The sequence below is a fragment of the Phacochoerus africanus genome, chromosome 1, assembly GCF_016906955.1.
Source record: "Phacochoerus africanus isolate WHEZ1 chromosome 1, ROS_Pafr_v1, whole genome shotgun sequence".
Lineage (NCBI taxonomy): Eukaryota > Metazoa > Chordata > Mammalia > Artiodactyla > Suidae > Phacochoerus > Phacochoerus africanus.
Genome location: NC_062544.1, coordinates 156,503,512 through 156,520,051, shown reverse-complemented (window position 1 = coordinate 156,520,051; position 16,540 = coordinate 156,503,512). Strand labels below are relative to the sequence as shown.

Below are 16,540 nucleotides of genomic sequence, written 5' to 3'. Positions count from 1 at the left end.
GCCCTTGGGTACCCAACATCTTGTGGCAGGGGGCTGAAAATAAACAGGATGACAGCAGTGCTGACAGATTGGCTTGGCAGAGGGCAGCTCAGGGGGTCATGGAGAGCAGCAGAGGGTCCCCGAGCCCAGACTGAGAAGGTGTTTGGGAGGGGCTCAGAAAAAGGATGACATGAGTGAGTCATGAAAGATGAAAGAAATCAGCCCCACGGATGAGTGAGGAGAGTGAGAATGAAATAGAATCACCCCTGAGAACAGAATAAAACCTGCAAATGTAAGGCTTAAAGGAGTTTAAGAGCCTGTAAGTAAGTAAGTGGGCATCTCTGAAGTGTAAGTGGCATAGAGGGTAGCCATCAATGACCTGGAAGCAGTTGGAAGGAACTGCAGTTTATAGGCCAGATCAAAGAGCTGAAAGTTACAAAGAGGTCCATGCTAACCCTAAATGGGGCAATAGCCAGAGTTCCCGTCATGGCACAGAAGAAACGAATCCAAGACTAGGAACCATGAGGTTGCGGGTTTGATCCCTGGCCTCGCTCAGTGGGTTAAGGATCCAGTGTTTCCATGAGCTGTGGTGTAGGTCACAGACACGGCTTGGATCTGGCATTGCTGTGTCTTTGGCGTAGGCTGGCAGCTACAGCTCCAATTAGACCCCTAGCCTGGGAACCTCCATATGCCGCGAGTGTGGCCTTCAAAAGACAAAAGACCAAAAAATAAAAATAAAAATAAAAATAAAAATAAAATAAATGGGGCAATAGCCATTGGCCTCTGTGAGGGATTAGCCATCCATCATTTGATCTATTCAAAAAGAAGGTGGATTCCCCCTCCCCTTTATCACCAGTCAAGATTCAGCAGAAAGAAGAAGGTGGCCCACTCTAGAACAGCTGCCATCTAAAACTTCTGTCATCACCATCTTGACACACCGGAAGCCTAAAACCATGAAAATCATAGTCTACCTTGGGAATTGGGTCAAAATCCCATTGCTGCAAAATCCAGGTGGCTGCCTGAATTCTCTGGTTTTACTGGAATTAGATGCAAGTATTCACTGCTTGAAATAAGGGAAGCATCACCTGGGTAACTCTTTTACTGAAAAATGTGTTTTGGTGTATTGGCATTTGGATTGTGAGGACCAGACATCAACCCATAATCACTTTATAGTCCATACATCCTTCAAGAAGTCCAGTGATTAAAATCCTTGATCCTCTCAAAACCATTAATCAACCTCAGGTGAATAAGTGAGAATGAAGAAAAGGCGGGGGGGTTCTTTTTTTTTTTTTTTCTTGGTTGCTTATGACTGATTTGATAAGCATGTGGGAGACAGAGGACAGACAGGCTATGGCTGTGGAGGGCAGAGACAACATCTCATTTCTCCATCTCCAACATGCTTCACAGGGCTCGCCCTGCCTGGATGCCCCACACCTCGGTGCTAAATGAATGAATAAAAAGCACTATTTGGACCAGTTATTTGAACCCATCGATCCGGTACAAGATAGCACCAAGGTCTGAAAGGGTTCCTATGAGAAAATGATCCTAAATTTGAAGGGTAGAAATTCCCAAGGCTAAAGCAGCCCGTTCTAGCTCAGACAGTTATTATGAAGGGCGAGTGCACATCTCAACGCTTAATCATCGAGACAGCTGAGAGCAGATGTAGATGTTCCCGCCTCGGTTTGCCTACAAGCGCTGATGCCAGGAGTGAAAAGTGCTACAAGACAGTAAACAAGAGAGCATGATGAATGGAAACGTATTAAAATGGGGAAGGAGATGAACATGGGAGAGGCCCTGGGAGTGTCATCAGCTCGATGGCATCTGAGCTCTCTATTAATGAGCTGTTGGAGGAAGCAAAAGCCTCATTGATTCTATTCACAGCGCTGAAACTGAAAGGAGTCCCAAGCACAAACCGAGAGGATGATGTGGTCAGGAGACCCAGGGAGGGTTTTGGGGACTTGGAAAACTATACTCTATGGCCAGCTACCTGTTTTTATAAATAAAATTTTATTGGATCCCAGACATGCCCATCTATTGACATCTGTTGCCCATGGCTGTTTTCCTGCTACAAAGGCAGAGTTGAATTGTTGGGATCAACTATATGGCCCACAGGCCTAAAATATTTACTACCTGGTTCTCTCAAAGAATGGTGCTGACTCTTTAGAAGAAGTAGCACAGGATGGAGGAATGATGGGTTTTGTTTCTTTAGACTGATTCCAGGACATTTGCTGGGCTAAGTTCTATTTGTGTTTGCATCTTCTAAAGACCAGGATTCCACAGCCTTGTGGAATCAGGTAGGCAAATCATTCTGGTTACAAGCATTTGGATTGAAAATGAAGATATAATCTCTTACTTCAGGGAGCAAGCTAACTTTGAGATCCTCAGCATCAATACAATTGCATCCAGTCCTATACTGAGCTCAGAAATATATTGAAATATAATAGAAATAAATAAATCTCTATAGTTCTAGTTCTGTGCTTCCCTCATTGTGACTTGTGTGGTCAAAGGCAAGTCATTGAATCTTTCTGTGACTTAGCTAGTACCATCATCCATAAATTGGTTACAGCGGGCTTTGAAGTATCTTTTATTTCTTTTGAGGATCAGAATGGATACATCTGTGAATATCTGGCATATAACAGGTACTCAATCTATGATGAATTATTATCATTGTGGTTATTATTTCAAAATACCCTCACAAGGTAATGTCTTTTTTTGGAGAGACTGGAGATGGTCAAGGCAACGTAATGGATTGTATAGTCAAGCACTTTCTAAGTGAGGGAGAGTCCTCTCATAATGTACTGAATGGTAACCAACGCTTGGGCTTGGTTCCTAAGGGAAGCGTTCTATCCTCTGGGACGATGATATGCTTCACTGAGGTGTGAAAGCCTCCTCAGGCCCTGAGCTGCTCTGCATGTGTGTCTGTTAATAATTAGTGCAAATTACTGAGATGTAGGGACAGGGCCTAAAATGGGAGAATAAGTTCCTTCATGGCCTCAGAAGTTTATTACAGTTTGTCCAGGGGCTTGCAGGTACGAGGGAAAACCTGTAGAGGAATCAGATATGGTTTAGGAAACAAGGAGCCAGGGACACAAGCAAGAGCTCACTGATGGGCTGAGAAGGGCTGACTGCCCTTGACTATAGAGCCAAGGGAAGGCACCCTGGGACAGAGGGAGAAGAGCTCCATGATGGGCTCAGAACTGAAACCATGAGATCCATCCCAGGGTGCCTGCCCTTGGCTCCATAGACAAGGAGGAGCTGGTGGTTTCTATGCATCCAGCCCCTTCCCAGCAGCCCCAGGCTGCAGGGCAAAGAGCCCAGACTATAGACTCCCTTGCTAGCTGTGTGACCTGGGCAAGTTGGTTTTGTTTGTTTTTTTAACATCTCTGTGTACCTGTTTCTTTAACCATAACAGCCATACCAATATTTAACACTCTGGGTTGTGAGGGGGAAAGAAGATGATGTTTAGAAAGCCGCTGGCACCCAACATGGGCACACTAGGGAGAAATGATTATCACTTTACTGATATGAGCTATAAGGCTTAAAGTTCATGTGCATGGGGGAAGGGGGCTGTGTGGGACATAAATGGTGATTCTGACATCACACTGTATACCGGCCACACATGCTAGACTATTGAACTGCTAGGTCAACTTTGGTGATGAAATGAGGCTATGTGATCGATGGGTCAGATGGGTCCCAAACACTTTTTGCTTGGTCCAACATTTACCTTTTAACTGTTTTAAAAAAATATCTAGCAAATAAGGGCCCCTAATTCAAAGCTGGATGGATATAGTGGTTGCTTATGAGGTGGTTATGAATCCAGACAGTGTAAATTACCCCCAATCCCCTCAATTATCAGAATCAACTGTCTACAAAACCTAGCATCCTCTAAATGAGTAGAAAGTGGCCTAACCTTCACCTCGACTGCAAGTTCGGCTGTAATGGCTAAAGGGCACGCCTCCTTGCAGGCTAGATTGGTGTTCCATCTGGCTTCCCACTTTCAGAGAGGTCAACGGGTACCATTTTACAAATGTGAAAACTGACCCAGAGTGACTCAGTAATGGGCCCACGGCCATGTGGCCGTCAGTTACAGAGGCTCCTGCGTCCCAGAGGAGTCGTTGTTTCACTGTTTAACATTTCCTCCGTGTTGGAGGCTGCAGGTCTCCATCCTTGAGCTTGTTCTTATTTCCACTAACCCACTGGATGATCCCACCCAGGCTCGGGGCTTTCATACCAAGGACACACAGACAACTTTCAAATGGTCATCTCTGGCATGGTCCTCTCCCTGGAACTCCAGGCGTGTACATCTGGCTGCCTCCTCTGCACCCCCATTTCAGCTATCTCGTAAACCATCTCAGACATGGGGCTGAACTGTGGCCCCTTCCCTCACCCCAGACATGCTCTGCCCACACTAATCCTCTTCTTAGTCAGGGGTAGGTCCACCTTTCCAGTGACTCAGGCCCAAACCCTCCCACATCCAAAATCCAATCTGTCAGAAATCCTATTGGCTTTGTCTTGAGTTTATATATATAGAAATCAACTATATGACACCAGCCCTCTGCTTCCACTCTGATTCAAGCCACCCTTGTCCTTGTCTTGGATTATTATAATCTAGCAGGTTGATTTTCAATGGAAAAGCCCAAATGATCCTTTTAAAAATGTGAGTCAGATTTTGTTCCTGCTCTGCTCCAAACCCTGCTATGGATTCCCATCTCACTCAGCAGAAAAGCTCAAGTTCTTAAGGCCTAGCATGAGTGCCTCCTCTGATTACCTCTCCCCTGTCTACTATTTTCCCATGGCTTGTATGAGTTCAGTCATGCTGGTCTCCTTCCTGCTCCTTGAACCCACAGTCCTGATCCTGCCTCCAGGCTTTTGCACAGGCTCTCTATTCCCCAGATATGGGCTTTGCAAGACCCTTACCTCCTTTAGGGATTTACTTAGAACTTACCTTCTCCAAGAGCCCCACCTTACGATTCTAATTATTTCTGCAGCTCACTCTTCCCCCAAACCTGATCCCCTTTACACTCTTCATTTTCTTTTCTTTTTTTTTTTTTTGTCTTTTCTAGGGCCATACTCATGGCATACGGAGGTTCCCAGGTTAGGGGTCCAATCGGAGCTGTAGCTGCCGGCCTACACCAGAGCCACAGCAACATGGGATGCAAGCCACGTCTGTGACCTACACCACAGCTCGCAGCAACACGGGATCCTTAACCCACTGAGCCAGGCCAACGATCAAACCCAGAACCTCATGGTTCCTAGTTGGATTCATTTCCACTGTGCCATGATAAGAACTCCCTACACTCTTCATTTTCTAACATACAATAGGGTAGCCTTATTTGTTATGTTCATTCTTCATTGCCTATCTCCTTCTACTGGAAAGTAAGCTTTTGAAGGGCAGGAATCCTTATTTTGATCACTAATATATCCTAGAATAATACCTGCCAAATAGCAGGCATTTAAGAAATACTTGCTGAACAAATAAATCAATAGATCTGGTGTTTGTACAAATATTGTATTGGGTCAGTATAGAAAGCACCGTATTTTCCTGGGGTTGTGCAACTGCTACAGTTCACCATGGTGGAAGGAAGGCCCTGCTTTCCCCACAGCCAGGGGTCAGCTCCACAGGGCACCATTTCCCTTTTTCTGGAAGAACATGGCCTACAGTAGCCCCCAGAAGCAGCTGCAAAAGAGCAGCCAAGGAAGATAATGTATAAATCTCTATTCCTATTCATTTTGATCTCATCCTTTTGCATTTCCATTTAAACATTTTAAACCACCATACATACATCACTGCAGAAGTCCATGCATATGATTTATAAATAAGCAATCTTATATTGGAGGTACCTGATGAAAAACCTTGACAAATACTAGTTTACAAAACCACAAATTCTTTAGAAAGTTCAGGGGACACCTGCGGGGTTGGTAGCAGCTGCATTAGTAGAGCAAGCACATGACTAAGAGAATGGGATTGGTCCTGTCCATCCGTGACAACCCAGCGAGCTGTCCAAAAGGCAGGATGAGGGGTTGGAAGGTTCTCTCCTGAGTTGGTACAGAATGTACCTGGACTTTGGAGGCCTTTACTGGGGCACACCTTGGGAGTTCTCTCACAGAGACTCTGGCCTCCATCACTAGATCTCCTCACCCCGCAGGACCCCCTCCAGCCTGGCTCCTTGTGCCCTCAGCTGACCACCACCCACAGAACAGTGATTGGCCCTGAGTCTTGCAAGCCTGCAGGCAGGGATGGCTCACCTTTTCGTAGTACCGAATCTCATAGTCCAGGATGATGCCATTGGGCTGCTCCGGCTGTGGCCATGACAAGGTGATGCTCCTCATGGTGGCGCTGACCTGGTGCATTATGGGAACAGTGGAAGGGGCTGCAGAGAGAGGAAGAGACAGGGCGGATGAACAGAGCCTTGACTGTACAAGAAATGCCGTCTTTCATCGGTAAATAGGGAGAGAAACATCCTTGGGTTGGAGCCCTGCCCTTTCTTTCTCATCAACTGAACTGGACTTACAGAACATCCTGTGGGTTTTGCAGAATGAATGGGGTTTGGATACCAAAGGAGAGAAAAGGTGATGGTTTAGGACAAGTGAACATGTGAGAGGGCAGGGGCTGGAGTGGACAGGGTGTTTTCCAGGCAGGAAGGAGAAAGGCTTGACAGAAACAAGAGGAGGTGGGCAGAATCACAGAAAACAGTGTGGCTGGGGGAAGCCACAGCCAGACATGGAGGGTGGGACCAGCACGACAAGTCCAGGCTTCAGGCAGTGGGACAGAGGAGCGATGGTTTTTGAGGTGATGGTGTTGAAGGAACCTCAGCCTTGCAGGAATGGGTTGAGCCATCACAGAGAAGAGAACCTGGAGGCAAAGGATGAGAGTGAGAGAGGGGAGCTGGCCAGGGCAGAATTGCTGAGCAGTGGAAAGGAATATTCTGGCAAACATCTCCTTCTGAGACTGTGTGGAAGTTGCTGCTGCATTGCAAAAGGAGGAGGGGAGACGTCTCTCAAGAAGACAAGAAAACAGACTGACAGAGTTCTTTTAGACTTCTGTCAGAGTTTTCCAAATGAGGGCACTTGCTATCAAGATCTCCCCAATATAAATGGAGAAATGATACACAAACCAAACATTTGGAAACAGAATAATAATTCCAAAATCTGTGAAGTGCATCTGAAATCTCTGTTTAAAAGGAATATTATTTATTTCCCAATTCAACATTTTTCACACAGGGTAAGTAAAACGAAAACAGTCTGGAAATAATAAATGAGGGTTGTCTGTCTAGGGGAAGAGGCAGGTTAATGGATGAGGCTGCCGTCTGCGCTCTGGCTCAGGGGCTGTTCCTGTTTAGCCCTGGTACTTCTGCAGTGATGAAGGTCGTTTGCTCACACGAACTCCACTTCACAAGGCTTTCTCTGGGGACCGTGGCTGAGTGACATTTTCTCTCCTGGATTTAAGTTAACAGATTCCCCTCCAAGAGCTGAAATTACAGTGCATGGCTCTCAGGTCACAGAGGGTCCCGAAATCTCCATGATCGTGGACTCTCAGATGAGTCGTGACTAGGTGAGCCGCCAGGCTCAGGGTGAAGAGGCAGAGCACTTGTTCTGAAGATGCTCATTGTCCAGGGGAGCATAAGGAGAGCCCAATGTGAGAGGTGCTGTGATGAGCCCTTAGAAGCAGAGTGTCTGCTTGGGACTCTGCTCAGTTCCCATTAGAGACTTTGTGATGGCTGTGAAAATGCACCTCTCCGAGCTCCGATTCTGGGGAGCACAAATGACGAATGGCCCCAGATCTGCATTCTGTGATCCATCACTGCATCCACTCAGAGCCCGCTTCCCACATGCTGCTCCTAGCCAATGACTCAGAGAGGCAGTCCTGACGCTTCTGATGGGCAACTTCTGCTCAAACTTTGCCCATTGGACTTCCCAAGACATCCTTATAACTCACGGCAGTCTAAGACTCTTCCCATCCCATCCTTACTCCTTTTCTCTCTCCTTCAGAGGGATCAGACCTTCACTTGGGCTGTGGCTCCTCCTCTGGTGTCCATTTCCCTTGCACATATAATCCCATTGGCATCTGCTTCATGGAGGACCTGAACTGATGCAGTCCTGAATCCCCCATCAAGTATTCTCTTTCTGGTCCTGCTGCATCCCCAGGGATGGAAGGATCACTGCCTCTAGAAACTGCTGCACCACAGCTGATTAGCTCTCACCAATTTTCGCATCTTCCTTATCCATACCTGAAATATGTCTTCTTCCTACTGATCTCAATTCTGCCAAGTGAGGTAATATAGACTGTTCCCTCTTCCATGGAATGACTTGTCAAATAGCTAAGGAATCTAGTTAGGTCTCCCCTGAGTTTTTTCCCGCTGCAAAGAATGGCCGGCTACTATGAACATTTCTCCCATGATGTGCTGCTACCCGAGGTGGCTTTTTTCCAAATGAGGCTCATGTTATCTAAAGTTCTTTAGGCATGAGGCCCAGAGGTGAACCCTATCCTCTCACTGCTGTTTTAACAACAAAGATTAGAGTGAAACTGGAGTTCCTGTTGTGGCTCAGTGGAAATGAATCTGACTAGCATCCATGAGGATGCAGGTTCGATGCCTGGCCTCATGCAGAGGGTTAAGAATCCAGTGTTGCCATGAGCTAGAGTGTAGGTCACAGATGTGGCTTGGATCTGGTGTTGCTGTGGCACAGGCCAGTGGCTATAGCTCCAATTCAGCCCATAGCCTGGGAACCTCCATATGCCGCAGGTGTGGCCCTAAAAAGACAAGACAAAAAAAAAAAAAAAAAGGAGTTCCCATCGTGGCACAGTGGTTAACGAATCCGACTAGGAACCATGAGGTTGCGGGTTCGGTCCCTGCCCTTGCTCAGTAGGTTGACGATCCGGCATTGCTGTGAGCTGTGGTGTAGGTTGCGGATGCGGCTCGGATCCCACGTTGCTGCGGCTCTGGTGTGGGCCGGCGGCTGCAGCTCCGATTCGACCCCTAGCCTTGGAACCTCCATATGCCGCGGGAGCGGCCCAAGAAATAGCAAAAAGACAAAAAAAAAAAAAAAAGATGAGAGTGAAACTAATATCTACCATGATCTATGTACTATACAACTATTAATGTAAACATTAGCTGTTGCTTCCAGAACATGCCCCTGCTATTTGATTTTGAAGCCACAGTCAATATAACCTTAGGTTTTCCCATGGCATTTTTCTCATCTTTTTTCAATAGAGTTCACTTTGGGTTTTGACTACAGGGGTTGACATGGATCTATGTACCTCGATGGTATCAAATTTGGCTCATTCTAGTAAGTTGAAATAATTTTTGATGCTGACTCAACCATCAAGTACATCTTCTCTTGCTCCCAATGTTCTACCATGGCTCAAATCCATTAATTAACTATTTAAATAAACATTTATTGAGTATCTGTCCTGTGCCAATCATCATTCTAAGTTCTCGAGATCCCATAGTGAACAATGTAAAATTTCCTGCCTTTATAGAGGAATTCTAATGGAAGGATTAAAAGAGACTAGACATAATAAATAAATGAATTACAAGGTATGTTTAAAAATATTAGCTACAATGGGAAAAAATAGAGCAGAGGAGGGATGCAGAACACCAAAATGTAAGAGGCCAGCTGTGGGGAGGCTGCAATTCTAAATCATATGGTCAGCTAGGCCTTGCCTGAGAAGTAGGTGCAGGAGCACAGTAGGGATGGAGCCAGGTGGATGGAGAAGGGCCTATAAGAGAGACAGAGATCCGAGCAAAGGTTCAGGGCCTTTGCAGGGCAATAGCAAAGAGCCAGTGGAACTGGTGCACAGATGAAGCCACAGATGGTAGGGCCTCAAAGGACCCTTGAGGACCCAAAAGGATGTTGGCTACTACTGAGTGAGATGGGGACCTGTGGGATGGTCACCAAGAGGGGCGTGACCTCATGTGAGTTACATGTTACCAGTATCACCCTCTGCTGTATCGCGAAGGGAGTGCAGGGGCTGTGAGAAAGCTGAAAGAACTGTCCTAATGCTATGGCACTAATCTGGCTGGAAGATCATGGGAATGTATACCAGGCTCAGAGCAGTGGGGGTGGCGAGAGGGAAAGGGGGTCATATTCTGAAAATACTTAGAATATCTCAATGGATGTGGGATGAAATGGAAGTGCCAGTTGGCTCCAAGTTTTCTGGTCTGGGCAGCTGGAAAAGTGGGGCTGCCACCAGCTGAGATCAGGGGAGACATAGGTACCAGAAGTTTAAGAGGAAAGAACAGGTGTTCCACTTCAGCCCTGCTCCTTTTCAGACGTCCTGGATGGCCCAGAGTAGAGGCTGAGTAGGCAAATGCGTGGAGAAGAGGTCCAGACTGGAGATATAAATTTTAAGTCTTTGAATGTATTTCAGAGATACTAACATTCATATTTCATAGATCCTGAAAGCACCAAAAATGACCGAGATCACCAAGAGAAGGCACAGAAGGGAATATATAATATAAGATTCAGGAAATGAGGGGAAAGCCACCAAGGGGCCCGAGAAAGAAAGGCCAGTGAGGTGGAAGGAGAACCAGAGTCTGATCGCCTAGAAATCTGGAGGCCATCAGCGCCTCCAGGAGGACAGAGTGTGTGGGATGCCTGCCAATGTTGAGTCACTAAAAGGAAACTAGAAACTGTGTGGATTTAGTACGGCTGGATGGGTAACTGGGTGGCAGGTTGGGGACTTATTTTTTTTCTGAGACCTGTGTACACTGTGCAGAGCCCCGGGAGAGGATGAAGACACTTCAGGGAAGGTAAGGCAGCGTTCTTGAGTCAGTTGGGATGGTTTGAGATCCTGCTGGGCCCATCAGGATGGGGAAGAATGGTCCCCCTTGATCATCGCTTCCCCACTGCCCCCCAGACTCCAGCGCACCGAAAGGACTGCCCTTTCAGGCCTGTGTGGAAACACGATTCTATTTACATGTTGTTAATCATGTCAGTGCTATGTAGGTTTTCAGGATCCTTCTGTCTTGAAAGCTGAAGCATTATGTTTTAAAAATTGGAAAGATTAATCCCAATGGCCTGCGGCTTTTGATGGGCTTGGTTCTTTTCTTTGCCTCTAAAACTAGGAGAGCAATGAATCAAAACTCAATATATTTGCCAACCACTGTGCCAGGCCCCTGCTCTAATCGCAGGGGACAGAAGGACAAATAAGAAAGTCACAGTCACACCTGAAGGTCTAGGTTGGGGTCAAATGGCAAAGAGGTAATCACAGGACAAGGTGATCCGGAGGCAATGGATCCACGAGAGGAAGGCTCCTGTTATATTGATGGCAAGGACCTCCCAGTGGCCAATCCTCAGCACACGGATCCAGGAGAAGCTGCCAGAGGGTGACAGTCACCACCACAACATTTCTCAGGCTTATGGCAATGACACCTTAATCACAAGCCCCATGGCAGGCTGTTCATCCTCATACAGGTCACTCTACATGTCTTACATTTTCATTGAGATGGGATTTTGCACAGGGGGGAGAGTAAGAAAGTATTACTTTTCCTCCCTGAAGATCAAGCGAAGCTGCCGTTTGGTGCTCTGCCGTCGGCAATCACCTAACCTACAGTGACAAATTTGCTTTTCTTTTTCCTCCTCCAATGACAAATGCCACTTCTAAATCCGGTATCTTCCATACTATGAAACCCTCAGACAAAACAAAAGGAAAAAAAAAAGGAGTTCTCTTGTGATGCAGCAGGTTAAGGACCCAATGATGTCACTGCAGCAGCTCAGGTGGCTGCTGTGGTGCGGGTTGGATCCCTGGCCTGGGAACTTCTGCATGTCATGAGTGTGCCCTCTCCCAAATATATATATATATATATATATATATAGTTAAAATAAAAAAGACCTCAGGTATCCACTCAAACATAACTTCTTCCAGAAAAACTAAAGTAGATTAAGGAGGAATGGAGAGGCTAATTCCAAGCAGCAGACCCCTGAACACCAGGGCTGGAACAGGACGTTCTGGCCAGCTGTCCTTCCTCCATAAACCTGCATCCTCAGATGAATGGTTTCCCTGAATGCTTGAAGGAATCTCTCTCTTGTGAGCACACAGAAGAACAGTTTGACTAAATTAAACATGCTACAGAGAGAAGGAAAAGAAAATTATTGAAATTTTAGCAAATAAACAGAGAACTTTCTTCAGAAAAAGTAAAGTTGAATTAGTTTCGAGGCTATTTGTTTGTTTGCTGTTGTTGTTTTTTGTCTTTTTAGGGCCGCACCCATGGCATATGGAAGTTCCCAGGCTGGGGGTTGAATCAGAGCTGCAGCTGCCAGCCTATGCCACAGCCACAGCAATACCAGATCTGAGCTGCATCTGCGACCTACACTACAGCTCACGGCAATGCCGGATCCTTAACTCACTGAGTGAGACCAGGGATCAAACCTGTGGCCTCATGGATGTTAGCCAGGTTCATTACCACTGAGCCATGATAGGAACTCCTGTTTAGGAGCTATTTGGGATGAAGGTTCTGAAGGATCAAGAAAGATGCGTTTGGCTTAAAGAGGCGGTGCTCAAAAAACACAAACATAATCAAAATTGTCCTGTACTCCTTGTTAGCAAAATAAGAGGCTGATACCACAGGAAGCCAGGATTCAAAGAGAAGAGAGAGGAAGCAATGTCAAGTGTCCTGTCAGGCACTGAGGAAAATCAACGAGGGTTCAAACAGAATCAGAACCAGGAGCGTCTGAAAGAGCATTGACAGCCAGTGATAAGAGGCCCTTTAAATGTGTCAGAAGCAGAGGCTTCAACGTCATTGGTCAAGGGGCTCAGGGATAGAGAGAATGCAAAGGCAGGCTGAGCAAGTGAGTCCTTTGTCTCTGTTTTTCCCAGGGAAAAACTTTGGGGAAAACTTAGTCCCAAATTGCTTTTGAAGCAGACAGATCTCAGATAGGATATCACATATAACAGAGAGAGCGCATGGAATGTTCTTGCCGGAGCTGACAAATGAGATGTGGATAAATTGCTGGGACAGGATGGCCCCAGCTGCAGGTTGCGAAAAGAACTCACAGGTGATATGGGACAAGCATCAGCCCAAACTGGTCACAGGTCACTGCCAGTGGCATCATGGATGGGGCCGGGTGGACGACTGGGCAGCCCTCCATTTGTAAGGTGGGCTCCAAAGGAGATCGTCAGGCCTGCACCCCTGTGAGTCAGGCTAGGTCTGGGAGGGTGGGGTGCATCTTGGAAGTTAATATAATGACCCTAAATCTGGACCCTAGAATCTTAACTATGGAGCCTCGATTTCTTATCTCGGATTCTCCCGGACCATACATTTTATGTTTATGACATTCCTTGACCCTTTAATTTGATTACTAAGTCAAGTTCAGAGGTTTCTCTTACCTATTCTGTTTTCCTTATTTGGTGGGGGCATTTTCCCCTAGCAATTAAGCATCTCAGATTCCAAAATGTGTGAACAAATTGACACTTTTTTCCCTAGGACAACGACTAAGTTCTAAAGCATTATCTTTGCTTATTAAAAATTACTTCCTAATATCTTCATTGATTTTTGTGTCAAAAAATTCTTTCAACAGCTATCACCGTAATCCATTTGGAGTTATAATAAATGATGTCAAAATCTTTTATTTAAGGAGTCAAAAATGTTTATCAGTAATTTTGAAGAAAAATAATAGCAAAATGCATACATTCAAAATTAAGTTGATCTGTCGGAGTAAAATGTTTGAAGAGGTTATAAAAATATGGCATCTGGATTTTCAGAGTCCAGCAAATCTCATTTAAAGGGGAAAACAGTGTTGCTTCTACAGGTGGAAATCATGTCAGGGATAGCTTTGCTATGGGGCCACCCTGCACCTGCTCTAGAGCAGGGGTGCAGGTCACAGCTGAGTCCCCTCTACCTGGGCTCGGGTAACAAGTCCAGTAAGTGTCCTGGAAGACAAATGGCTTCTCCAGTTAGGGGCTTTCCTATCTGAACATCCCGAGGAGGCTTTATGGAAAGGGAAGCCCGTTGCCTCCTTCACAATAGCTCATGCTGGGCAGTGTAGGGGAAAGGTTTACAGGGCGGGGTGGGGGAGGTCCTCACAGTGATCTCTCGGTTATGCAGCTGCCCCAGCCTAAACAGTGTGCATCTGAGGTTTATCACCACTTCCACCATCGTGGGCACTGCTGTTTCTAAGACAAACACGCGTTACTTCATGGGTTGTGTCCAGGTTTTGACTCTTGTGAATAATGCTGCCAAGGACATTCATGGACCCATGTTTGCATTTTTCTTGAATATATATGGAGGAACTGCTGGATCATATGAGCTTTTTTTTTTTTTTTTTAGTTTTTTTTAATGATTTTTATTTTTTCCATTATACTTGGTTTACCGTGTTCTGTCAATTTCTACTGTATAGCAAAGTGACCCAATCACTCTCTCTCTCTCTCCTTCTCTCTCTCTCTCACACACACACATTCTTTTTCTCACATTATTCCCCATCATGTTGCACCATAAGTGACTAGATATAGTTCCCTGTGCTATACAGCAGGATCTCATTGCTTATCCATGGATCATATGTTAAAGCTAACCTCTTCTATTCTTTCCAGAATAGTATTTCCCAGCCAAATCATCCTTGGACTTACCACCTTCAGTCTATATCGCAGACCCTAGCTATGAGGAAAACAGGCGGCTTGTGGTGGTAAAGAAGAGTAAGGAGCCTGGGGTCCTAGTCTAGGGTGGGAGGACTCAGCAAAAACAGAGAAGGGCTGTGCTCAGGGCCCTACAGATGCTGCAAAGAGACATGGGTTCCTAGTCTGGCTCTGCCATCTGTTTATTGTGTAATCTTAGGTTAAGATTACTTAACATCTTTGGACCTCAGATTCTTCCGCTGTAAAACAGGACTATGAACCCTGATGTTATGAGACTCTTGGGTGTTCTGAGGCTGTGTGGCCCATTGCTTCTTCCAATTAGATCCAGTCTGCCAGGCCATGGGACTTGTCAACCACCCCAATGTCTCCTTGTGGGTCCAACCCTGCTCATAGATGCAAATCCATCCCTGGACATAGTTCCCCAAGGTAAATATGAAAACCACAATCCAGTGACGAGCCTTGGGTATTTGTTTGATAAATTTGAGGGGATAAATAAACATGTAAACCCAGTCAGAGTGGAGCGGTGAATAACAATGGGCTTGGAGAAAGGGCAGGCTAAGAGCTGGGTTCCCCGGAGGTTGGTGTGATAAATGCTCCAGGAGAGAGATGGTTTCCGGCAACATCTCACAACGACCTCAAGTTTTTCTGGGAAATAATCTAGGGAATAAATGATGGGTGCCTTGTCCTTGAAGACAAGGGGAGACTGTGACTGTGGGGAGGGGATCAGTCATGCCCTCTGATGGTGTGACTCAGGCCCACGCATCACGGATGTTCCCTGGGCTCTGTGTCCACCTTCCTCCTGGTCTGGCCACCTGCATCACCTTACACCTGATAGCTTGTCCCAACTCCCTTGTCCACCTCCAGGCCTATTTTTTTTTTCTTTATAGGGCTGCACCTTAGGCATATAGAAATTCCCAGGCTAAGGGTTGAATTGGGGCTGCAGGTGCCAGCCTATGCCACAGCCATGGCAATACCGGATCCAAGCTGCATCTGTGACCTACACCACTGCTTGTGGCAACACTGGATCCTTAATCCACTGAGCAAGGCCAGGGATCGAACCAACATCCTTATGGATACTGTGTCATGTTCTTAACCCACTGAGCCACAACGGGAACTCCCTGGGCCTCTTTAAACTATACTGCAGCCAGACTAACCATCCCCAAGCTCATTTTACCCACTTCCCCTAATGCTCAACAACCTTCAATGGCTCCCCATTGGGAAATAATCTTGGCTCGTTCTCTAACATTTCACAATGTGGCAGTCACTGGCCAGTCCAAGCTACCTCCCACTGTTCCCTCTCAGGAACCCGCTGCTCTCATCTTGCCAGGTCCCAGCAGAACTCAGTTTTGGGGATCTCATCTTGCAGGACCACCCTCTATGGCCATCCTTCTCCATAACCCCACCAGCCTTCAAAGGTCATCAGGCCACAGGCTGCTCTGGCTTAGCGGCATCAGATCATGCCCATCAGAGTGCGCTTGCCCTCCTCCCAACTCAAAGTCCTTATTATAATTTTTTTTTTTTTGGTCTTTTTTAGGACCATACACGGGGCATATGGAAGTTCCCAGGCTAGGGGTTGAATTGGAGCTCCAGCTGCTGGCCTACGCCACAGCCACAGTAATACCAGATTTGAGTTGCATCTGGGACCTACACTACAGCTCACGGCAACACCGGATCCTTAACCCACTGAGTGAGGCCAGGGATCAAACCTTCGTCCTCATGGTTACTAGTCAGATTCGTTTCCACTGCACCACAACAGGAACTCCTCAAAGTCCTTATTTATTTATTTATTTATTTATTTATTTATTTATTTATTTTGTCTTTTTGCTATTTCTTGGGCCACTCCCGCGGCATATGGAGCTTCCCAGGCTAGGGGTCTAATCGGAGCTGTAGTCTCCGGCCTACTCCAGAGCCACAGCAACGCGGGATCCGAGCCGCGTCTGCAACCTACACCACAGCTCACGGCAACGCCGGATCCTTTAACCCACTGAGCAA

General features: G+C 46.3%; 1 protein-coding gene across 1 annotated transcript in view; it reads right to left on the bottom strand.

Annotated features, from left to right (window-relative positions):
- Nucleotides 1-16,540, bottom strand: part of EPHB1 (EPH receptor B1) — a 307,377-nt gene that overhangs the window by 94,512 nt on the left and 196,325 nt on the right. The window contains exon 6 of the mRNA XM_047752118.1: nt 6,226-6,350. Within this exon, the coding sequence (XP_047608074.1) occupies nt 6,226-6,350 (125 nt within the window). The remainder of the gene's footprint in view (nt 1-6,225; nt 6,351-16,540) is intronic.